Source organism: Cyphomyrmex costatus, unplaced genomic scaffold (genome assembly GCF_001594065.2).
Source record: "Cyphomyrmex costatus isolate MS0001 unplaced genomic scaffold, Ccosl1.0 scaffold36, whole genome shotgun sequence".
Taxonomy (NCBI): Eukaryota; Metazoa; Arthropoda; class Insecta; order Hymenoptera; family Formicidae; genus Cyphomyrmex; species Cyphomyrmex costatus.
Window position 1 is genome coordinate 2,081,770 of NW_017277774.1, and position 27,112 is coordinate 2,108,881.

Consider the following 27,112-nt stretch of genomic DNA (forward strand, 5'->3'; position numbering starts at 1 on the left):
TTAATATGAATTCTGAAGCGTCATATGATTCTAGAGATGAGTACAGTAAATGTGATCCTAACAGTTAATAGAGCTACCGTGGAACTTTCAGCGAATCAAATAACTTTTTAATCGAGATACGGCATAATTTTAAAATAATATACGCGGTAATTGTGTTGATCGATCGATATATCAGTCTTCGTGCAGGTTCATCATTGGGATCTGGATTAGGAGCAATATTTCGTATATTCAAGTTGATGCTGGCTGATACTAAATATCAATAATCGATTCAGAAAACCATTTACGACTGTTTACGAATTTCATAGAGCAATGGTTCTCAAATTTTCGTATAATAATACGAATCTTTTTCTATCGTTTAAAATAAAATTAACTGTAATTTAAGCACCGCTACAATAGGATGATTTTAAATACGACGTCGTGCAAGATTTATTTTTATATATGTTACATCGCCGTTAAAAGCGTTCCGTTCACCTTTATACAAAAGATTCGTATACAGCCTGATCAAAAGGTTCGAATGATACAAGATCAATGTGCCATCCGCTATTTACAGTCGACGAATACGATCCGTCGCGAAAGAAGATTCTCGGTCTTGGAGCATCTTGGCGGAAGTACCTCGTTATTACACGATAATGTCGGAGTTGAAATACGACTTTGTCGCGTTAACGATCACGCTCGAATTACAATCAATCTACGGGCTAATGATTACTTCGGTATTCTACATCGTATTATATATGTATATTATGATAAGGGGAGACTGGCCAGAACATGCGCAATGTATTATTGCTTTGGCTATGATGCGTAGTGTAATATCTTTATTAGTGTATTTTTTCGTAGAAATAATTAACGTTACGAGTTTGAGAGCGAACGGCGGAATGAATCTCGGTTTCATCACGGAAAGTCCGTTTAAACGGCGAAAACTCCACATGCAACGAATCGGTGCAACTACGTGATTTTTATTTCTTTTTTTCGTCTTCTCCTCTTTCATTTATTTCGTTCGAGCGAAAGAGTTACTGAGGTCTGTTCTTTTATTTTTCCGCTTTATACTCGCCGTTCATTTCGGCTCACGTATTTAACTCCAAACAACTACTGTACGTTACATTCACCGTAAACTGCAAGGTGACGAACTGCAGACAACGGTGCACGATCGGACTACAAACAGAACGTATGCAGATCCATTCCGTAAAGAGTAACTTTGTTACATCGCAATTGCCGCGATTCGCGTGGCAACAATCTCTACTTCACGGGAATTCCGTTTCAAAGGGAAGAAGCGCACGGGAAACAATGCGGCCGATTAATCTCGCTCGGATAGTCTCTGTTGCTTCTTACTGGTTTTCACCTGCAGCCGAGTATCTCGAAGAAACATTAATCGCTGTCGTAATGCGAGGGATTATGTTCCACAGTGTATGAACAAGAAAGATCATCATACAGGTCTGCGGTATAAATGTTAAGTTACGCGAATTGTGTGCGCTGGTGACGTTCTTTCATACAAACGCGAATAACGTTCTCGCAGTTTGCCTACGTATGTTAAATTGCACTGTCGCTTTTTGCACGCGGACCGAAACGTTCTCACTTGTTCTTAAACGACAATTCGTACCGTGCGCTTCCTTACGAAGTCACCGTTTCGAGAATAAAATGTCTCTTTATTCAAAGGAATTTCGAAGTATTTCTTAATACTTCTTCTATTTTATTTATCGTGCCTCATCTATTCTTCTGTCACTGTCAAGGAACATTCTCTTCAGTGCCTAACGTCCACTTCGTCTGTCGCCTGATTCTCCAACGTGCATGGTCTGTGGAACTCCTGACCTCTTTCATGCAGCCATTTGTTTGCCACTGAAAAAAAAATAAATTGTAAATTATAATATATTGTGTGTAATATAATATCTATGAAATAAAAAAAGAACGTACCCCATTTCGATCCTGTAAGTACCGGGCAAGCCGCGTGTCTAGTTTTAAAATCTCCCTCACCATTAGGCTTTAGATTATGCCAAAACGCCGCACTACCCTTCCTCGGCCAAAGTGATATGTTTATAGCGGTGAATACGGTACCGCCTCCTTGCTCGACATCGCTCATCTGTAGACAATGAGACAATGTAATCCCGAGAGCTGTCAACGTGCGACAAATCGTAGTGCACAGTATTGAAACTTACGTAATACAGAACCGTTGCAATTCTGTTACCAGTCCCGAGGCTCTTGAACGCATTCGTCTCTTCTTTCTGTAAAAAGAGTTAATTTAATCTGATGGCAAATAACTGCAGAATAGCACGCTCTGGTTGCTTCTTATAGTCAATTTACCCTTGCAAAATCGAAATGTGGCTCGTAGTGACCACCGATGCCATAATTAACAACTTGCAGTTCCTCTGCTGTCTCCACAGACATACTTGTCATGTGCTCCACACGTTTACTCACCGCCGCTACGTGCTTATGCTCGTGCTCCTGGAGCCACGCGCTCTTACTGATTCTGTAATTCGCTATCTCTAAGGCACCAGTCTTGTAATTCTGTACTGTGGCGCGCTTAAACTGCAACACGTAATTGCCATTATCTTCAGGAATTCCTGCAATTTCGCGGCGCGCGGAAACACGCGATGTACAGCGGCGTCTCAGAGGAGACGTTCGTCTCAGCGAGTGATAATTTCCACTAAATGTAATTATTTACCCTAGGCTGAGCCATTCGCTTGATCGTCTCGATTTCCTCGTCGTAGATCACGTTGTGATAAACAACTATCCTCGGATCCAGATATGCCTCCTCCTCCTTGAACGGCGCGATTTTCAGAAAAGGAATTCCACGGTCGACGTAACGGCACTTAAGATTCTTCCCCACCTCCGGCGGAATAGATACTTCGCCGCGACAAAGCATCTCGTACCTCTCCCTCTCTGTCATTTCCTCCCATGTTTTCACCCTTTCCTCGGCGACAGTGAAGTTCTGCAAGTGCGATAACGAACTTTATGGACGCTTGCGGAAAACTGAGATTGCTCTCCGAGATTTCACATCGTCGAAAATAATAGTCGACCAAAAGTTCTTCGTTATTTAACGCTATCTTTCGCACTAATCGCAAGTTAAATAGATAAATGATAAATTAGTTTACTATAGTAAATCAAATAATTATTTGTTTAAAAAATGTCCACTTCCGTTACTTTCATTATATTTCCCCTTAATGAAACGGCTGATCCCAAGCGTGGTTTACCTGCTCAGGTATCGCTGTATCATCCTTTCCATCCTCGCCTCGCTTCTTTTTTGACTGACTCGCCTTGCTTTGGATCTCCTTTTGATAATACGCGCGGTTTCCTAACGCTCTCTCGTGTGTCGGCACCAATTCGAGCAGCTCGTTCGTCATACTCAAAGCACGGGCGACATTACCTGGTTGGCGATAAAAACGGAATAACATATATATTTGAAACGTGCTGCCAAAGGAGTAGACTCTTAGAAATTTCCTGCGCCCTTCGCGATGTATACGACATATATATATAATTTACTGTCAGAACCTTGCATGTACGTCGAAAACGCCAAGTATTCCAGGATGTCAGGTTTGGAAGTGGTGGTGGCATTTTGCTCCTCTTGCAAGCGGTCCATAGCCTCCTGCATCCACAAAACCGTGTGATAGTAGTCGCGATTGTGATAAGATTGTCGACCCAGTTCGAAGCAATCGCTTGCTGAAACATAAAATTATCGCACGTGACAAAAGTAAAAAATAAAACGGAAAGAAAAAATATATTATAGGCGCAAAAACGCATATATGCAGTTGAAGTTCCGTTGAATCGTCTTTTTTTGCGAGGCAATCTGGATTGTTTCATTGAATTTCTTTCTATTCGCATAGTAAAGAGCACAGAAGCGCAGGCGTGGCATATACTGATAGTGAGAAAAGTGAGTTCGTTAATTAATTTTCTTTTTACGAACCGCAAAGCGCGCTTTACACCGTAAAATACTCCGACTCTCGCCTATTATACACTTTTTTTCATACCATCAAAAAACGAGCGGCATATGTGATATAATTTATTCTTATACCAGTTCTTTGTGCTGCAATGAACTCGCTCTCCTAGTCAAATTTGACGTCATGTTAAGGAAAATACGATCTTTTGCAACAGTTTCGTGAACGTTCGTATAGAAATTTTAATTAAGTTTCCCGGGAAAGAGAAGTCGGGCACGTTTCCGGGCTATATTAAATAATTTCTTCAGACAAAGATTGATATTTACTTTCAATTGAAAGGATCGTTTGACGTGTATGGATTTCGAGATATCCGTAACATAAATTGAGTCATACAGTTTACACAAGGAAAGATGTCATTCGTACCGGTCAATCCGGTGCTGTATTGCACTCCATTCAAGACACCCCTCGCAACTTGTGCGGTTTCAAGTTTGTACGTGTCTTGCAGCCTCATCAAAGCGACTGCGGCCCCATTCAGGTCTTCGTCGGTTGGAAATTTTAGATCGCTCCTGGAATTCGTGATGTTCGCGACGAAGGATTTGCCGACATCCTCGGTTATCAGCTCCTCGACCTTTTTCCAGTCGGTGGTCAGCCGTTTCACCAGCAGATAAGCATTTATAGGATTCGATAGATACTGCTGAATGTTCCTGGACGCCTCTTCGTGCTCTCTCGCGTAACCCTCCACGTTCCTGAAAGGAAACGTTTTCCATTAGCCGGTTAAAGTCGCGAGAAAAAACTTAATTAACCCTTTAGCTATTCGTTTCATTTAAATTCAATTTAGAAAACAATTCACCAAAGGACAGAAGCGTAATAAAACACGTAAAAACATTAGCAATGGATAAAAACACGGCGATAACCCGCAAACCCTCTGGTCTATCTTTAAATACGTAAAAGATTCATATGTGTGTAAATTTTCCCACAAATTGAATACATTCCTATATTTTACATAATATAGTAAATATGATATGATATTATTTTTTTTTTTCAATTTCTTATTATGTTGTACATTTTTACATTACCTAAATATAAGAAACACAAAAGTAATTTACTTTCATTTAAGTTTAAAATTTCTCAAAGAAAGATTCTTAATTTTAATAATCTTTTTTATAAAAGAACATAATTATGATTTTAATTCATAAATATATTTGAATAACGAACGTTCGATTGCGGAGATGGACTTGCAAAATCTCTAACAAATTATTAATGTTAACAAAAGCGTTATTGAATAACAGCCGGGATCAAAGAGCATCGATATTTCGTCCTGCTACTGTTTATGCGGGAATGAAATCTAGATTTAGTTGAACTGTTTGCGTGAGATCTAATGACATAGTAGAATTTATTATATTAAACAGTGTTTGAAAGCTTCCTTCCATAGATTATCTAGCCGGTCCCTTTTTGCACAGTGGTAATATTAGTGTAATATTAGCGTCATGACGCGTAAATTTCAGTTGAATTGGTCTTCAAACAGAGAATTAAATCCACGAACAGAAATTAGAGATGCTTTCGCAACGCTCTTTGACAACTTTAATTAATTCGCGCTATAGTAATCAGTTTTTTCAAAATCAACGTGCTTTGTTCCGTCTGATTTTCTATGGCCATTGAGCTTTGTATGTAGAGGCCTTTGATATGCATTTTAACAGTTTTGCTGATTCGACGCAAAAAATTTAATCTCAAATTAACTCTTAAAAATCATAGATGAGATAATCGTTCTTATACGTAATCGATTGCGGACAGAACCAAAATGAGAACGCAGCGAAGATGAGACGATAAAATCAATTTAGACATCAGAAGCTTAAGATTTATCGCAGAATCGGTTAGATAAAAAACATTATCGTTTCGTTTTCCGTTTGGAAAGAATTCCATTTTCCAATTAATATGGCACACGGTATCCGCATAACCATCGAATAATTTGAAGTCGGCGCAAACGAGAGAAGAATAAGAAAGAGGGGGAGAAAAAGAGAGAGGCGACGATAACTTTTCTTATCACCGCGAAAAGGGAGTGAGGTGGAACATCATACCGTTCCGTCGTTTCCAATTGCAATCGGGGTGTGATTCTATCGCGATATCAACCCCACGGCGAACGACGAAGACGTTTCCGACACCTGGCGACACCATTGTCCTCGACGATGTCGCTCGACGACGCGGCGGGACGTCCTCTCGAGAGGAGGAGAAAGAGACGACTTATCTTGCGTCGCGAATCTCCGGAATAGACGTTCCTGTCGATTCGTTCTCGCGTTTAATGTATAGCCGAGACGCGGAAGACTTTTTCGCGCTAAAAACTCAACGATGGTCTTTGTCTGATCGAGGCACTTCTAGCATCTTCGCTCTTGAGGAAGAAGTCATGACAAGAGCAGTATCTCCGCGAGAGAAGACATAAGTCAATCCTTTCACGAGTCGGGGAAACTAATGATTTTCTTTTCCTTCACAGAAATATATCAAATCGAGAAAAATATATATTATATTTTCTGCATTTTTTTGTAACAATTCTCTCTGCAAACGTTGCTGTAAATTATAGCGAGTGCAAGAAAAACATAACTAGATTGAAGGTTGATTTAAATATTTAATTATAGATCTGAAAATAATTTTGTTGGATCATGAAAATAATTACGTCCAGAAACTCAAGTATGGTGAACAATGCTGCAAAAAGTTGCCATTATAGTAACCAGTTTAAACGTTTTATAGGTAATTATTTTAACGATTTAATAAAATTACTTTCAGATATGTATCTGAATTTTTAGATGCTTCAATAAAACCATCTTTTCCGAGTGAAAATGAATTTTCCAAGTGAAAACCATTGGGAATAACGCATGGCTTCGTCGAGGTATTTGACTCGTAATCGTAGATCTTCTTCGCGAAAAGTACCTACTTCTTTTGTCATATCTGATCATTTAGCTGAATCTAAAAAGAATTTTGTTAGAGATTATGAAAAATACGTACTATATAAAATTTTATCCCTGACAAATTTTATTTTTTTACAATTAATAATACATATTTCAAGAAATATATATTTTGTCAACATAGTAAAATTGTTCGTCACATTGGTATTTTTGCTTGTGAATATTCGACATTTTTTCTTGGTGTGAATTCTATCTCGATTCTCACTCCGTCTACAAAATTTCTCCTTCATCATATTTTAACGACGAGAAATCACATCGTAGTTATTACAGCGAAAAACGAAACGAAGAATGCCACGTGGATCGGCGTGGTCCACGACAGGTCGATCGTTAGCGGAGGTATATGAACGATAGGAGTCATATAAATTACGGGAATAAACGCGGCAGATGCGCGTGACTTTGAACGCTTCTCTCTCTCTCTCTCTCTCTCTTTCTCCCTTTATCTCATCGCCGCGCCGCGACGTACACCTCAAACCTGACATTCACAGCTGCCACGAATCGCGAGCGGATGCCGTGTGCGTTTTGCGTCGAGTACCAATCGGTATGGTCCGAATAAATCCGGGCCGTCAATAATCAAATACGTTGCGTCTCGTCGCCGCGTAATGGATCTTAATCCGCCTCATCTCTTAGGGAGGAAGTGTGTGTACGTGCATGCACGCATTATTTATGATAGCTTAAGCGAACCGCGGTAAATCGGTACGATAAGTATAATTAATGAGTATAGGTACGTGTATACGGAACGTATCGGTACATATTGTCCAAAGTGCACGTTCGCTCTCGAGAATCGCAATAACTTTTCATTAACACCCCATTCCCTCTCGAGCCGGCAGTAATTGAAACGAAAGAGACTTGGTGACATTTTTAAAGGACCGTCTACAATGGAATTAAAAGAAGAGAAAGAGGTGATAAGTTGAAAATCGTGAGAAATCGACCACAATGAATGTGGAGAGAATAATCGATCATGAATGGTCAATTTCTTATAGATTACTGTTTGCATTGTTAGATCTCTCAAAGGAGCAATGGTAACCCAATTCATTGAGTTGAATAACTCAATAAAAATTTTGTTATTTTTAACTTCCATCTGTATCAAAATCAATTAATTCATTTCCGTGATTTTTTAAAAATAAACGTCGTTCGTATGCATTAAATAAATAATAAACTAGAGCTGTATCGGTATCTTAAGACATTATTCAAGACAGTCTTGAAGTAAGAACGAACTATGAATGCCAAATTTAATATTTTTTCTTGAGACAAGTTTAACTCCACTGTTTCAGTCAAATTAATGACATTGGGTAGATGGCGCGACCCATATAGATAATAAGATTATAAAAATAAAACTCAAATTGAGTATAATTTGACATTTATGAATTTAACAGTGTATTACACAATATTTTTACTCTTATTGCATATTCACTACGCTTCGACAAACTATCAAGGTAACATAAATGATCCTTTCATTTAGTACCGGTTTGTTCAATCTTTAGATAAACTACATGATAATTTATCTACTGGATAAATAAGAGATGAACTGAAGTTTATCGAAAGGTGAAATAACTCAGCCTTAATTATTTAATCACATGGAAATGCAAAAAATGCGCGATATATGATATACTTGTCAAGGAAAAGGAAGGTACATGTTTTCCATGTGTCAAATGTGATCTGTGAATGATCATTACGCTCAATTATAGGATTAGTCCCCCCGGAAGTGGATGGATTATCCGAGCGATTTATCTCAAACGTACGTCGCACAATCCACTCCTTAATGCCCGTATCACCCTAGCGATTGGATATTGCGTCTGCGTTCGCGATTCCATCTTTTGACCAATCAGACGAGACCTGCTGGCCAGCAGCTTCTTTTTGATTGGTTAAGAGTCGCGAACGCAGACGCATCTCCAATTGCTAGGGTGATACGGGCGTAACGTTACGATCCGGGAAAGGTATCCGTTACAGGGAGAATGCTTACGGCTAAATGACACGTTTCGATACGGCTTTATTAAAAACGGTGCATCGTGCGAAAGACAGACGCGGTCCCTCTTTTCCTCTCCCTCTCTCTCTCTCTCTTTTCCTCCGTTTCTCTTTCTCTTTCGATATAACGATACAGTTCTTTGTATCGCAGCGCCAAGCCAATAACGAAAGCCGTCTCGTTAGCGCGATTTTTCACCCCGTTCCTCCCGAGCTGTCGTGTCAGCGCATTCTCGCAGCGGCCGCGCGTCGTCGACGACAGATTTTAATTAACGATACGCGCGCACGAGACTAGCATGCCGGTCTGCACCTCGAAAAGGATGATCGGTCCCAGTTTTCCGTCTCTGTCGTGGTTTTCGCCCTCATCCCTCTCTTCTCCTTTCAACGCGACTGACGTCACACCCGTATCCCGCTGTTCGGAGGCGCCGTGATATTATAGGCGGTTATAGAGACTCCGCAAACCTTCTCTTCTTTGATCTTGTAACGAGAGATTATTTTAGCGGAACTATTATACGTGTCGAGGTTTCCTAGAACATCCTGCACGCTAATTTCTCCGAGTTCACGAGCGGGTGGAAATTCAGGACTTTAAGACAAAGGGAGTCGCTAAGTGAGAGCACGAATGAAGGAAGAAACAAAAAATTCTCTCCGCTTCCGGAATTTGCTGCCAGACTTCCAGACTTTCAAACGAAAAAACAATTTTGCTAAAGTGTCTAAAATATTTAGCTAGATGCGTAGATCTGAAAATAATTTTGCGGAAATATTTAAATAATTATGTAAGAAATTTTTTAACATAATGAGCAATACTGCAAAAAAATTTTGATATTCTAGTAATTACAAAAGAAAAAAAGATTTGTTAGAACAATTAAAAATTTCACTGATTCAGCAAACCTACAGCTGTAATGTAAGTATACAGCCAATTGTCTATGTTAAAACAGCAAAGTTGTGGAGCTGAATAAACAATAATTAATACGTTGAGAATGGCGAATAAGAGTCAATCTAAATCTGATAATATATTCTAATATTCTATATTGCGAAGAATATCACGTAATGTTTGGCGTTTCGTCCCGGCTTCCACTACTGGACTCATCAGTAAGGTATTGTAGTGGAAGCCTACCTTAGACGCCGGTGTAAGTTATTAAATCGAGATTCTATATAAAGAGATATACGCGTGTCTCAGCACTTGCGAGAATTTGCGAATATCGATAGACCTCTGATGGCGGGTCGACGTAGTAATATTCTTCGCAATATTTATCCAAAGTGAGAAATAACGTTCTAATTATATATAGTCCCCCCAAATAATCTGATTTTTTAAATGTCCCCTCTTCTTAATTGTTGCGCGCCGAAAGATTTTTCGGTCTTGCAACGCAACTCTAATAATCTGAAATATCCCCCCTCCTAAATATTTGCGCGCCGATGGATTTTCGGTCTTGAAACGCAATTAATCTAGAAACTGTAAATTTTTACTTTAATGAACAGAATTGCAATGTATTATCCGCGTTATTACAACCTGCGGTTTTGAAAACAAATAATTGAAGAAATAAAGGACTCTTTTTATAAACAATAATTAATACGTTGAGAATGGCGAATAAGAGTCAATCTAAATCTGATAATATATTCTAATATTCTATATTGCGAAGAATATCACGAGCTGAATAAAATTAGCGATTATAGTTATCATATTTGTTGTAATAGTACAATAAATTTATTAAGAGCAAAGATAACTTTCTATGAAAATCAGTCCAATATACAGATCGAAATTTTTTACAAATCATGATAGCTAAAATGATGTATACTTTTGCTATTAATTGTCGAAGAAAATTTGTTACATTAGCCATTTTCATTGCAGCAAAAAATTAGCTGAATTAACATAATAATTATTTAAAGACATCGTTTCTTCGTTGAACCACCTAATCTGTTTTTTCCCCATGCAGTTTAGATTTCGCGCAGAATTATTTTAACAATACTAATAATTTCGGTAAAATTATTTTCAGATCTGTATTCGAATTTTTAGCAAATCGCTTTATGCTTTAGCAAAATCGTTCTTTCCGTGTGATGTTTGCATGTTTCCACGTGAAAGACTGAGTGCATCCGTCGTAAAAGAACTGTTAAAGTACGAATTCCGAGTTTAAATTTGTGACGAAAGGCTACGCCCGCGTACGTATTCGGCGAGTAGGATCTCTCTCGGTTCTGCAGGCTTTAATCTCCTCTTTCTCATTTTTCATGAACATCAGGCGCGCTTTATGCGGTATTTGCCGGCGCCTCCGGTCAACCTCCATGACACTTCCGGGTGTGTTTTTCTCCATTCGTGTCATCCACGCAAATGGAATAGCACGGTGCGTGCACACGGTAAAACGCGATATGCGAAACAGTGCAGGCGGATCTCGCCGCGGCATGTTTCAGGGCTCGTGTTTTGTACGCGACTGACAAAACTACGAGTCGTTAAAACGAAAACACTTGTAAAAAAAACATCGCAAACTATACTTTGTATATAAATATATATATAACAATAAAAATATGAGAATAAAAATACTCGAAATATAACAATATTTACATTATAAATATCGCGTGTATATAAAAAATATATGTATCTCAATTATTTATTTATTTAAATCGCGTCATAAAAACGAGTTTGCTGGAGTATATTTAAAAGTTTAAATACAGATTGAAAATAATTTTGCCGTACCATCTAGATAATTATGTAGGAAACTCAAGCATAGTGAGTAATATTACAAAAAGTTTTGACAGTTTAATAACCAGGTTGAATGTTCTATGACTATGTAATTATTTTAATAGTCCGGACAATTGTAATACGAAATTGGACCAATGAGAATGAATCTAATTAAGCAAGAGAACCTCCTATTTTCGATCAAAGCGGATCTTAGCGCTTAAATATTTCAAATATTTAATATTCAATCGAAAATGATTTCTCTACTTGATTGAATTTAATTGTCTGTCAAAATTATCTTCAGATCTGTAGCCAGCTAAATTTGTAATTACTTTAGCTCTGTCTGTCTCTCGCGATATACGCTTGTAATTATTAATCTTATTTTGTATAGAGTTTCCCCGACTACTGTTGTCTCCATTCGTATTTTACAGTCTTGTCATTCACGGCACTCCGTTAAATCGCCTTAATAATTAAAGCTCGATGCGTTCTTCTTTATTCATCTGTCGTCCGCGCTCTCATGGTCCCGGTCTGCTAAATCCACCATTCCATTGGCGTAAAGTGGTCGCCAGACTCAGCCGGGAAGGCTTTCAGCCCCATTCGCCCGCTCGACGCGATGCAACGCGTCTCGCTACCCTCTTTTTCAGTATTTCAACCCCTCTCGGAGAAACTCCCGCGAGAGGATAATGGCGATCGTCATTTAGTCACTCGGTCCGCGGCGTGAAGGATTTGCATGAAAATTACTGTTACGCGGAGTTTCTTTCTCTCTGCAGATGCAACTTTCTGCAGCAATAAAAAGAAAAGAAAGAGAGAAAAAAAAGGCACCTTCAGCGTCAGTTGCGACGCGACGTTCCGGGAAATTATTCATGAACTTCAATTTTAACGCGTGAGGCGATTATTCTTTCAGATGCCCGAGAGTGACTTCCCGAAATTGTTTTTTTTTAACGTAGGGCAAAGTAACGCGTTGCACGATGATACCCAGAACCCTCGCGATTTCTAGTTTATAATATTTAGTAACACATCAAATAAACTTAAAAAGTACAAAATTAGTAGCTTTTTTTTTTTATTTGAATTTTTATCAATCGTATCGCCATGATGCGGGATTGGAAATTTCTGTTGCACCGATCGCGCTGAGATTTCGAGGTAACGAAGATCTCTTCGTTACTCACAATTGATAAGGACGGTAATAAGTCCACGCGAGTCGCGCATGCGTATTGACCGGCGCGGCTCGACTCGGCGGCTCGGCGCGATGCCGCGCGATGTCGGCGGCGCCGACGGCGCCGTCAGTCAGAAACATTTCGTCGAAGTGCGTCGAGCAGTCGACTGTGATGACGAGAATATTGATGACACGTCTGTGTTTTGTCTGGCCGGTGATTGTCTGTGTGATGCAAAAATTCTAAACGCTTGTCGATTGCGCGCGCACAAAAGAGAGAGAGAGAGGAAAGTCCACGTGATGTCTCACGACGACGGCTTGACGGTTCTGTGACACGAGTTCCTGAGCGAGTCGACGACCACGAGCGCCCATCATGGCGGCCGCGGAACAACAGACGAACGACAGCCAAAACAACTTGCCATATTTCACAAACTTTCCCGAACGGATACGAAACGGCTGGTTCAGGTCCAACGACCCAGACACGATCCTCACTTGCGAACCGCTGTCCAACGTGAATATTTATTTGTATGGCAGTGCTAACTGCAGGCTCGTTGGTAAGAAAGGCAACTACGAATGGACTTTTTCAATCTTTATGAAAGGTAGGTGAGACAAGCGGCTTTCTCGTTATACTGCAGACAAGTAGAGAGTTGTATATAAGATCTGACAGTATCAACACCGGCATGTCCTGTCCATAAATCATTAGTGTTTTCGATGAACTTCGCATCCAAACGCCACGTTGTTTTGCCGGCGAAAGACAGATTTAACAAACGAGACAAAAAAGTCGTTTCAAGTTGACGTTTATAATGTAACAAGGTTGCCACAAATTCTTCATCCTTTCTCTCTTTCTCTCTCTCTCTCTCTCTCTCTCTCTCTCTAAAACTCCAGAATTTCCCTAAAATTTTCAAGTAAAATTTCATGATTTTTCCCTGATGCTTTCAATGTTTTGAAATTTGTTGTAGTTTCGTTTTGATTTAGAAATTGTCGTACATTTTGTTGAGAGTAATTTAACTTAGCAATATAAATTACTATTAATGCTGTTGACACTACTAGCATTTAATGTTAAGTTGATATTTCAAAACTGTAGGTGTGATGTATGCATATCAAACTTTTTGGGAATTTAAATTGTCTGATTTTTTCCTAATTTCAATTTTGTGGCAATCTTATGTACTAAATGTAGAATCTTTAAACGACCTTTCCTATCATAATCTCTTCCAGATTAATACACTTTCTGTCAGTTACGATACGATTAACACTTCTATTTATGATCATCGATTTGTTTTCAATTGCTTAGATAACACATATAAAACAATGCGTAGTAGTAGAGAAATTATACTTGTAACACCTCAGCAAGCGACACATTAATATGATTACTTAAACTATTCCGTTTCACCTGTTTTACCCTTACCAACTCTTGGTTCTAAAGGCAGTCAAGAGTTACAGAATGTGGCCTTGATATCCGACGATCATCGAGCCAATTTCTTCTTGAAGTCAGTACGACAGAAGGACAATGTAAAAATCGGAGTGATGAATAACCAGGAGTGGTGGCATGGCCCCTATCTGGGTGATTCTCAAGAAGATGAGAAACAATATCTGGTGACTGTTGGTTTCACTACAAAAAAACACAGTACGTATCGACAGGACCTAGTTTTTGGCTTCCTGAATGGGCCAGTGTACCTCCAAAGGATTTGTGCGGACTACTTGCTTATCAAAGACTACGAACGGATACAGAAGGCAACGAATTATCAACAGTCACAAATACCGTTGAGATGGAAGGACCCCTATAAATTCTATTCACCTTTCATGCCGCACGCCAATCCAAGGGAGACCAAACTATCGCGGATCTATCCATACCCAGACAGACAGAACTTCGTTCTCACTCAGAATACGTTATCAGACAATCGGCTGACGCCAAAGAACTATCGGGGTCGCATGCACGAGTTGATCACCCTCGAGGAGATCGCACGACACGAGCAGATCTCGAGATACAATCAGCTCTCATGGTTACGTCTCATGGCGCATTATGTACTGTTCAACAGCGATTCCTCGACCATCGTTAAATACACGCCGCCGGGTGAGCTCTTCGCTCAGGTGCGATTCTTTCTGGCTTTTAGGAGACTCTCTTGCTGCTTTTTACTCCTTGTTCACCGCGCTGGCACACGATCGTTCGTGATATCTACTTGTTCATTGTACGGTTTGTCGCTATTTTCTTGGGAACGCATGCATTATACACTTTTATATTACATACTTAGTCGCGTATATTTTTTCTGCTAAATTCACTTATACTGAATTCGATTGGATGCACTCAGTGCCACTGGTCAGATTGAAACTGTCATACATAAATTAACATAAAAATGTGTGTTTGATGCAAATATAAAACCGGATTAAATCATGAATTTATTATGCTGTTAAATAAATCTGTATTTTATAATCGAAATATTTGTATTTTGCTTATACATGGATTAAATCAGTGTACAATATATTAAACGGCTTTAATATGCACTAGTGTGCATTAGTGCGTCCAACCGAATGTACTGTTCTCGTTTAATTACGTTCACTCCCAAAATCAAATAATGATACGTCACTTCTCTTTTGATCACTTATATCCAACGCGTGAAATCTGTTGTCACCACAGATCCCACTCAGTCGGGACATCTTGGAGGATACGCAGAGCGGCAGACTCCTACAGCGCAGCTGTAATAGTGTTCTACTTAGGTTGTGGAACAAGGAGACAAAGTTTAACGTTTTTGAAGCTCACATCGAAGATAAAAGTTCGCACTCTGTACATGTGAGACTAAGCAAAGAATGTGTAACTTGTTGGGATTTGAAAGAGCACAACGAACTCCAGGTCGAAATACAATTTGTGTTGAATCGTTTGAACTTCTGTGAATGGCGCTTGGCAGTGGATAGCCTCGCGGATATGAATCTGGTGTTTCTAATGGACGAACAGCACAAGACTGACAAAGAGATTGTTTATGACTTTCTGCAGGTTGATTCTGGTAATCTAAGTATCCTCTCTAATCTACTCCTGGACTCGCCGCTCAATCATGAACAGAAGCAAGCAGTCACTGTAATAACATTGTCAATTAAGACTTCACCACCAGTCCTTTTATTGGGACCATTCGGCACGGGAAAAACATTCACCATAGCGCACATGCTGCGCATGCTAGTACAAAATACGAACAACCGAATACTTCTGTGTACGCATAGCAATAGCGCCGCCGATCTTTACATTAAAGAGTACTTCCATATCTGGTACAATAAGGATAAACATCCCAGACTTAAGCCTGTTAGGATATATTACAAACTACGTTCTTTGAACACGGTAGGTGAGCAACATTATCTAATTTCGTTTCTTAAATAGGAAGAAGAACTATATCTTTCATTGGCGATTGGTTATTTTCGCGACTTAGGTACATCCGACGGTGCAGAAATACTGCTTAATGGATGAACACGGTCGGTTTCGCGATCCAGTTGAGGCAGATCTTCAAGATTGTGGTCTAATAGTAACAACATTGGCAACATCTAGCTGTCTGATGAGCCTTAAATTATCGCCAACTCATATAGTCATTGACGAAGCGGCTCAGGCTATGGAATGCGAGGCACTGATAGCTCTAACTTTGGCGAACCGAGAAACTCGCCTGCTCCTGGCAGGTGATCAAATGCAACTCGCACCAGAAATCTACAGTATACTGGCGAACGAGCGAGGATTGGGCATTAGCCTTCTGGAGAGAATGTACGCATACTATCCGTCGGAACATCCATGTCGGATACATTTGTGTCAGAACTATCGCGCACACGCGGATATAATCAAATACACATCCGAGACGTTTTATGACGGGATGGTTAAACCTGCTAACATGAAACTATTGAAGCATCCCGTTTTCAAACCATTGATATTTTATGCTGTCAACGGCACGGAAGAACAGGTATATATAGATTACTTCGAAACATTGAGACTAATTTAAAAGGCTTGATGCAATCTGTCGAAAAAAACCCTGCGTATTTTCTGTGGACCTTCAAATTATTTTGTCGATTTATTGTATACATTTATAGCTATCGTGTATATAAGCCATGTGGAAATAAAAAAATATGTTCTTAGATAGTAAATTTTTTGAATCAAATAATTTTTTTTGTAAAAGATTTGACAGTAAAATTTATTGTTTTTTTTTGCATCAAACTTTTTAATTGGACTTTAGAATAAAAAGAACATTCAGATTGATTTCCGATTGTTAGGCCATATGTTCCACGGGATATCACCATGCCACAGAAGCAGAAGAACTAGCAAATCGTGTACTGGAATTGAGGAGAGCATGGCCGACGCAACAATGGGGCCCATATGACGACGGCTCTATTGGAGTCTTGTCGTATTATCCTGAACAAGTACAACGATTGCGAATCGAATTGCGCAAGCGTTTACTTTTCGACGTGTCTGTCGAGAGGGTGTTAAACGTCCAAGGCAAACAATTCACTGCAGTTTTTATCAGCACAGTCCGAACAAGGATATCTGACAGGTATCGACTTCGTTACAAATGACACTAACACGTTTTACTTTAGAACGCTTGTACATACTATCGATTGTTATAGATCGTCCGCCGAGGTGAAAATCAGGGACTACGGCTTTTTAACGGATCCACGCTTATTAAATACTGCGTTGACTAGAGCGAAATGTTTCGTAGCAGTCGTAGGCGACCCAGTTGCTCTGCTTACTATAGGTTGCTGTAAAGATCTTTGGAAAAAATATCTAGAAATGGCTGATTTGTATGGGATGGACCGAAAAGAATTGCAGACGCATCTGAATCAGGTTTCGAAAATCCAAATATCGCCTTTGAATCCGTATGCAAGAGAATTTTTCCCCAGAGCACCGCCCTTGTACTTCGTGCAATATATTCAAGTACCGGTTTGGTATCCATTAATGCATCCTCCACAACAGCCAATATGATGAAGCATGATGCAAATTTAAGAATTTTTCGATTATTTTGGGATACGGCTGTCCGTTTCACGAATCTCAAAACTATTACATTTCGCTGGTACTGTCAGCACTTCCTTCGATCGCATCGATCGCCGTAAAACGAGATCCATATTGAATTTATATGTGTAATTGAGTCTAGTTCTCATTTGTGTGATAATATGATTGTCTAATGTATAAAATGTGTATGTACATTGAATGTTTGTTTATATATTAAGATGTATATCACGAGCGTTCATGATATGAAAATATACGTAAATCTCTTTACTTTTTATTGTACGATTGAATATTTGCTAACAAATGATTAAGAAAAATATGAATTATACCTCGAATATATTGTGTATTAATGATTGATTAAGTTCCTTGAGATACTTTTCGTTTTATCTAGTGTTTAAACAATATGGGCATAATTTCATAAACATATATATGTACAGAGCAAGAATTCCATAATCAACTTATTGTACAATATTTAAGATTTTCTTTAGATTCTCAACATTGTCGCGCAGGCGCGCGCGATTATAAGACAATATATTTCTAAATGAAAGATATCTCTTCTATCTCTTATTAAAAAATTTATTGTCTTATAATTTGTACACACACACACACACACACATATATATATATATATATACACACATATATTTTACGTAATTTTATTTATCAAGAATAAAATAAATTTCGTAAAAAAAACCTATATGTCATTCTTCACTTCTTTTGGAGATCCAATGTACCCCGTACTCCTACCTACGTCGTTCCATTGTGCTAATGATCGGAATCTAAAATGTCGCGTGTTAATTTTCTCGTATTAACACGATGTTATCCTTCGGAGAAGGGATGATGTATCAGGATATACAACGGCGATAGATACATGGTTGATACGCGACCCGGATATTGTCTAGTGCCTAAAGGCAGAGCACGCGTGTACACGCAGACACGTATGCTACGTGCAGCTTCGATGCCGCTGCATCCACGAATATTCGATACGTAATTCTATGCCGCGACTTGTCTCCCGCGCGATCCGATCTGCTGCTGTATCGTCTCACAGAATATCTGTATGTTGACGCTAATTGAAGTAGGATAGTGGTGGTTTCCGTCTAAGGAATATTGCAAAATACCAAGTTTCGTTCTTGATGCAAAGCAATACGTTAGTATATCCGATTACGTTAGTAATTTGAGCAATTACGTTAATCCAATTCGATGCAAGGGGAATACGGAATATGAAGAAATCGGTAAAATGTACTCGAAGAGGAAACATACAATACAAAATTATTCTACATGAAGGAGGCGAACTTAAGGTTTTCTAGCTTAAAAAAATAAAGGGGAATCACGTGACTATTTTGCAAAATTATTTGAAAAAACCTATATGGTCAAAAAATCTGAAAAACTTCAGGAATGTCTATATGTAATAACACCTACATTCTTATGTAACTCATTTTCAATGTTTGATTGATTGATTGAATGATTATTTGAATGTTTGATGTTTGATGAAATTCTTATATGAAAAGACTGGAGTTACCTCCTTATAAATGGAATTTGATGATATTAGAATGCGATCCATATACATATTATATTGAGGTGTGAGCTTTACTGTTAGTTTAATCGGGATTTTATCGGAAATGAATAAAGTTTTTATTAAAAAAATCTTAAGCTTGTTGAATATTCAGTCTTATCGTGGAAAATATTGCAGCTATCCTGGGGGTCGAATTTCACACAGCGCATACCGTACGATCGATTTCTCGTGCGCAGCGAAAAGGAGAAATATTATCGGAATTCCATCGATAATTCCAATCGTGTTTCCTCTAATTACCGGAAAATTAAATATAACATACATAATAACGTGAATATGCAAGTTTACGTACAAGTCCCCTTTTTCATATTTTTCGGTTAGTTAAACCGAATTCCAGGAAGTAATTTTGATATTTTCATCCACGAGTAATTTCTCTAACAAATATCGGTTGCATATTTTACGAAGCAATCATTCGTAGTTTGAAAAAAAATCAAGGTAACAGTTGTTTTTTAATTTTTAAATTACGTCGTCGTTCGAATAATTTATAAGAAATAATGGCGTATTTTCATCCCTTCTAACGTGAAGAATTGTTCAGCTCCTCCACTTTTCAGAGCATCGAATATTCTATATCTCAATATCTAATTTCACTTGAATTTCTGAGTTATAGTTTCATGGAAAAATAAAAAAGAATAAAGAATTAGAAGAAGATATATAAATATATTTTAATTAAATAATTTTACCATCAAATTAATGTTTTGCATCAACGCGTAAAATTATTGTTCTAGCAATGAAAATAAAGTTTGCATAATAACGACACATAAAACCAGTTATAATAAAGTTATTAATTCATATGCGTGTTTTAACATTATATCATTAAAAAGTTAGCTTTTATAGGAAAACTATATAGTGGCACTCTGAAAATGTCATATTTTGAGGTAAAAAAAATCAATAAAATAATAAATTATAACAGACTAAGGAAAATTAAAAAGAAATTATAAAATAATTAACCACTTTTAAAGGTTAACAAAAAACATGTTATGTTGATTATTTATAATTTATATTTTATACCGCGCTGCATATAAAAATATGTGTCTATTTTACGTTCGTTCGCAAACGTCTATACGGAATAAGATCCGTTTCATCGCGATCGACCGTACCTTTGGGACGGTAAAAAAAAAAAAGGAAACAATGAAAGAAGAAAAAAGAAACGTCGCAGAGTACCGATGGCAATTAATAAAAGGTAACGAGAGTAAATGAGGATCCTCGACAAAGACTCGTTTCTACGTCCGTCTGCGCGATCCTCTCGAATCGACGATAAAAACAAATCGATCGCCAGGCGGGACGTTTAATTAGAAGCAAATAGTTACAGGGCGCGGACGCGCTTGTGATAGAACTTTGTTATCTTATCGGAGCCAATTACAACGACGCTCTCGTCCTCCCGAGGGAGCGCTCGAACGGCCACCCGTACCATCGCGTAATCGCGATTATTAATACCAGTAATGGCGCTTCCGGTGGTTGCGTCTCGGCCCGGCTCGTTTGTCCCCACGAATCCCTAGCTTGAAAATTCAGCTTACCCACGTAACTGCCGAGACCATTTCCCTCCGTTAAGCTACCACCGCTGGTTGTACGTTCGCCTCCTCTTTGACTCTCCCTTCTGACGTGCAAATGAATTATTGGCGCGTGCGATGGAACGAATCTCGGTTTTATTCGTGACACACGATATTTCCCGGATTGACGAATCGAGGCGGATATATCCTTGACGTCGGCCGGCGAGTTTCGCGTTGGCCAGTGCACCAATTTGCGTGCTCGTAATCGCAAAGTCGGTAAGCGCGTCCGAAAATACTATCCTTGCACGGAGCAGCGCCCGTTACGTGAACGAGATAAGACGCTTTTAATATCCGCGAACGACTTACGGAACTCGCGCGATTACTTCGATAGATAGGCACTGTCATTTCGTGACGACTGCAAGGGTTGAATAAGCGAAATGTAGTGTTGGACGACTAGGTATACGCATCCACATGCAGTGTTATATTGGACAAAAAAAGGGCAAAGAATTGCGAAAATCGATTCCGAATCGAATGTTAACTGATCACCGATTGAAATCTGCTATCGAAACTGTGCGGACGCACGATAATTAACTTGCAATTGTCCTCTCGCGCGATCCTATCGCTTCTATCGGATTTGCGTTAAATAAAACGATAAATCTTTCCAGACGCGTATCGCATTCACGCGTGCTTTTCCCTTCGGTAAAATTACATCCGCGCTTAGTCTAGCCGATACTTTTCGAATTACACATAAAAATATTCAAATGTTTACAACACAAAGATATATAAAAAAAAATGTGCCAAGTATATAATAAGATTTCCTTTCGTTATAACGAAAATCTTTTTCTACTTAAAAATACTTCTTCACCTAATAATGCTTTACAAAAATATTTAATTGAAAATTGGTACACAATTGAATAGCATGTATTATATAAAATAATCAATTAAATTAACTCTTTATATGTCAAGATGGATTTGACTAGTGTTTTGCAATTCTCTGCATAGCTCAAAATAATCTCAGGAATCTACCCTTACGGATACCCTCTCTTGTAAAATTTTGAATCATCAAACGTTATTATTAAGTCTAACGTTTAGAAGATTAGAGCTGGTATTTATAGTTTGTCCTTATTTTAAGATCATTATAAGTAACGTCTTAAGATGCTAGGACGGCTCTGGAATTCGTTTATATTATAATATTTTAAGACTGTATTGAAGACGGTTCTAAATATAAGAGAATCGACTATAAATATAGACTTAGGAAAGAAGACTGAAATTCACTCTTCTTTATTTAATTAAGGAATACAGAATAGGCAATTCTTTTTATCGGTAGTTCTCCAAAAAGATATAAAGATGGATAAAGAAATTTCTAAAATCGCTCTATATATGATAAATATCTTCAAATAATATAATTTAAATTTAAATATCGATTAAGTTAGTCCTACATGCTTTTCAGATTATAAAAAAATATTCGGAGATACTTTTCTCGTGGATTCACCGGTAGAAAAAATGAGTGACACGTGCACAGTAAGCAGTGCATAAACGAGAGCACAGAATCATATGTTATCTCCATCAGTTCGCGTACGTGTCGATTATATATCCGCTTTCGCGGTGTTCGCATGTTATACGTCTGCGCACCTTCGAATTCTACTCGTATGAAATGGCCATCCCGTGACTGGATTGCAATCGTTGAACTTTGAACATCCATGCAAAACGAGAAACGGAACGCCGGTGAGAAAAAGAGGAAGAGCCAGGTGCGCAGGCAGGCAGAAGGGAAATCTGTTCAAAATCGGCGATATATGGTATATTCTTCGAAAATGATTTTCCCCTCGCTCTCGTATTTGATAGTTCGACTGTGATGGACGGCTACGATGGTTGATTTATCGCTAGCTCAGAGAATCCCGGTAGATTGCAAACTTTGCTCGCATGAGTAATTATTCGGCAGATAATGGTCTGATTCTGAGGCGAGACTCGAGACGAAAACTTATCGCCGTTCGTCGCGCATCATTGGACCGAATCACTCGAGTATCTGATTCGCGATTTTGCTGTGTGTATATCCACAAATGTTATATTTCGAACAGAATAAAGTGTAGTAAAAGTTACGAGGGATTAGCTCTGAATTATTATACATATGATTGATGACTGAATTTCTGTTTGTCGTCTGCAAAAATTACTTTCGCAAATCTTGATAAGTGATCGGAATATTCTCGATGATATATGCATTGTGAAAAAAATCGTCTATTTGACTGAATTAATTTCCTCTTTACTTTTTTTGATGAAGAATTTATCAATTCTTATAAATCAAATATATATTTGACTTAAATATGTACACTGAGAGAAAAAATGGTTACCATTGTAATAATTTAACTATAATTTATAGTATAATTTTTGAAACAATTTATATATTATTTTATACAATTTTTTACCGCAAATATAGTGAATAGTGCTATTAATAATATATTTCACGCTGCTTGAAAATTTTTAACTTTTCGTAATATATTTTGTAGTTATTATTATCACGTAAATAGTAAATGAATTTAAGAAAATGGTTATATTTACTACCCTCGAAGCGAACGCAGCGCCCTGATAGACGTCTATTAAGCAGCCACTTCAGTACAATCAAACACGACCAATAACACATTTTTTTTGCTATTTTTTGCTAATTTTTTGCTCTATTCTCGATTTTTTTTTTTATGTCAAAAAATTCGACCCACAGTGTGACTGTGCTGGCTCGCGTACAAGAGTAAAGTACATTAATTTTTCCATGTTTGAGAGAACATACATGATTATCGTTACTATCATTATGACAATAATATCATAAAAATGGAGCTCCTAACTGTAATTATTTTATCATGCAATTATAGCCACAAATATCAAATACTTTTCCCTCAATGTACATTCTTTAATGAATGAAAGAAATAAAGATAATTAAATTAGTCTAATCAAATAATTTAAAATTCAAATTCAAATGAACCATTTTTTCCGTCGATGTGTATTTAATTTAGCGCATCAACGATACGCTAATATCATCAGACAATTTATGAACGTTAAAAAAGGATCTCCGTCCGTTTCCGATCGATTCGGAATTAACGAATTTGCGCGGAAGCAAGCCGCGGGCGCGAGTGCGAACGCAGAATTTTGCTGCGTGATTGCTGCGCGATCCGATTGCGATTCGATAGCGGATTTTTGAATGGCCATGGAAATTGAGAGCGCGGGGATGAGGAAAACTCCCGTTCGCGACACGACGGGCGCACGCTCCTCATCGTGTCGCGTGTCCGTGACAGGATTTTCTCGAGAGCGAGTCGTCGACGGTGTGTTAAATTCCGCGCGGAATCGTCCTACATAAATGTTGCTGAAAAGTTTTCCGTTGTCCCGCGTGTATTACTCGTTTCACCGCTCCCGTTGCGCCAGACAGAAATGCCTAAACTATCCTCTGGTTGGATTAATAGCGTCGCGGTTTGCAGAATAAGCGCACTGTTCTGCAGTCGAAAAACAGAAGAACGTATTGTTTGGAAACTTACTCTTCCTATTAAAAAAGAAGAAATAAAAAGGAATTCATGAGAGCTAAATTATAGGTAAAATTAATTAATTAAATATATTATATAGATCAATTTGATCAGATCAAAAATTAATGTAGACTTCTGTAAATCTCTCTATAGTGTTCATTAATTTAGTTCTTTTTAAAGGAAAATAAAATTTTTCGAAATAATATAACAATTTTTAACTGACGTACTTGTATTAATATTTTCTAAATTATTATAGCCCCCCCCCCCAACTCTTTAATGTGAATTATTTTTTTAACTAGTTATAAAGTAAATTTTACGAAGCTTGTTTTTTTTTTTTATCGTAACCAATGATAAAGAGATAATTTCAGTCCTTGCTCCGGCACGAAATTACGTTCCGTAAATGAGCTTGATCACTTTGGGATTCAGTTTTACGATTATCTCTCCAGCATGAGAGTCGATTTTAGTCGAATCGGGATCCGATCTTAATGTATTCACTCTTTTCTGATTTCTTTTCACCCTATTTCTTTTCTTATCCGAGAAAGGTGGTCGAAGGCATCGGTATCGAATCAGGCAGCATGCCAAATCGCACCTTCGGGAAGATAAAGAAAAAGAAAAGGACAATCGGTTGGGGCGGGAGCCATTCGCGAAAGTCTTCCCATGAAATAGCCCTCTTTCCTTAATCACCTTTCGTTTTAACGGTCTTCTGAGGGAAATGGAACGAGGAAATCGTCGCGCCGATAAGTGCCTCGGTGATCTACTTTTCATGTTCGACTTCGTCGCCGTACAACTTTAATATCATATATTATTTTTTTTATTCGACCAGCGTTTAATTAACACTGGGATCGTGCTGATCGATAACAATTTTCGCATGATATGTCATAATATAATAAAGTCAAATGATATTCAGAATATCTAAAAGAGCTCTAAATTCGATTATTTGCTGTTATGCATATGAACGAAAAAAAAGAGAGATTTAACAGGAGTCGATAGAGAGCACGAACAAAAATTATTTCTGCAGAATGATTCGTTACATATGGCTGATCAAATATCGGTAGACCGAACGAATATATACACGCCTGGTGAAATGTTAAAAAGGGAGAATAAATAAAAAAAAAAAAAATCGACGGCAGCATCGCACAACGGGGTATCCGTACCAATAGTAACGGCACAAAGGGCTGCAATCTCCCGTATCTACAGCAAAAACGGGAAACGACTTCTGGCGCGGGTTACGCAAGACACGGAAATATATTGAAAACCTCTCGGGGCTCTGAAAATACGGGTACACGTTTTGTAGCAACGTTAAGGAAACCCCGAGATCGACAAAAGCGTCTATCTAGCCGCAGGATCTTTCGACGCGCCGGGATACGTTACGATACCCTAATTAATTGGAATTGAAGGGAATCGCTCGCAAAAAATCTCGTTACGTCGGTACTCTTTACCTTCTCAGAGTCGCCAATCGCTGTTCTTGTGCCGTGATGTATCCGTTTAGCGTGTCGATCAGTACGGCTTCCGTTTCGAGCAGCTCCTCCATATCCGCCAGGGCGGTGTAAAGTTCTGCCACGGCATCGCGTGCCGTCGTCGATAGTAAAATCGTTACGACAGCTAACAGAGTCGCCTTCCTCATCTCCGCCCGATACTGTTAATTAAAAAGAGATTTATAAATGTAGTATTTTATACATTACATTCACATTTTCTATTGTTTATATTCACACAAATAATAATAAGTACTCATATATATCTTTATAAATACATATTTTGTTCATAAAGTTACGTCATTTGCAAGCAAATTCTGTGACGAATTTAGACATTGCATTTTTTATGCAGATATTTGTGCAAACATACATACAAAATATGAAAATTTGTACAAATATGCAAATATTCACAATGTGCACTAATAATTACGCATTTCCGGAATATGTTTTTAATGAGACAAATTTCTATTTTGATGTTATTTTCCAATGTGCTTTTTATAAAAACATATTGCGTAAAAGTATTTGATGCGTTTGTAACATCAATACTTCATTTTTAAGTTTCGATTTAAATTTTCAGAGCTTCAAAAAATTTTTGAAAATAATTCTATAACAATAAACTAAGATGAGATATCTATTTTATTTTAATCAGAGATAATTGAAATTTTTTTTGGTAGAATTCTCAAATGTTATTCAAAACTATTTTAAAAAAAACATTGAGAAAGATTTATTAACAAATAAAAACTTTTACGCGAAACAAAATATCGCCAAAATTCTTTTCGAAACATATCAGGAACTTTAGAATTTCATTTAAGAAGAGTTTTACTCTATCTATAAGTTACATCGAAGTTCTGAAAATGGAATGCTAACTTCAAGAGGAGGTATTTGTTATTTTTTTTGCTAAAATTGGCTTTGACTGATACATAAAAATTAACATAAATAGATCCAGTATATGACGGACTAGATAAGTTTATAATGAACTAAACATATATATATTTTAAGAAAATAATAATTTTTTCATACATATACTTATGTATTTTTAATCATGTTTACATTCTACCTATTTCTTGCGTCGCCGTTTTTATTTTCACATCTCATCAAAAATTATAAAGAGATTAACCCAACTATTATTCATGCATCATTCAAATAATAATTTACGCTTCAATGTAGCTGCTCATCTCGCTAAAGTTTCATCTCAACTTCGTATATACCGCAGGCCCGAGTTGCGGTTCACAAGCACACATTGACTCGATCCTATCCTCGTAGCATCCTATTGTTCCCTAATAAAAGAGCAACACGAAAGCCTGGAGACGCATACTTTGGCGAGCGCCAAAATTTTCCCACGAAAAGTAGAACTCTCGTAGCTTCGCTGTCGAAAGCTGTGAACTGGGATGATGATGTGTCACCATGAACATACGGATCAGCGTGCGCGTGTTTGTGTTGCGAAAAGTTGCGGCTAACAGAGGACCGGGAGTTTGCGCTGATCGTACAACTTACACCTGTCGGATCGACGATTTATTCCGTCACGCCGC

At 38.0% G+C, this 27,112-nt stretch overlaps 1 protein-coding gene across 1 annotated transcript; it reads right to left on the reverse strand.

Moving 5' to 3' along the window:
• On the reverse strand, nt 1–25,735 carry LOC108776498 (prolyl 4-hydroxylase subunit alpha-1). Its single transcript, XM_018543123.1, has 9 exons — nt 25,551–25,735; nt 4,287–4,609; nt 3,481–3,648; nt 3,183–3,355; nt 2,654–2,920; nt 2,293–2,517; nt 2,148–2,213; nt 1,906–2,071; nt 1–1,830 (listed from the first exon to the last, which is right to left on the reverse strand). The coding sequence occupies exons 1-9, from the start codon at nt 25,733–25,735 to the stop codon at nt 1,736–1,738; spliced, it is 1,668 nt and encodes a 555-aa protein (XP_018398625.1). The 3' UTR covers nt 1–1,735.
• Nucleotides 25,736–27,112: the final 1,377 nt, after the last annotated feature.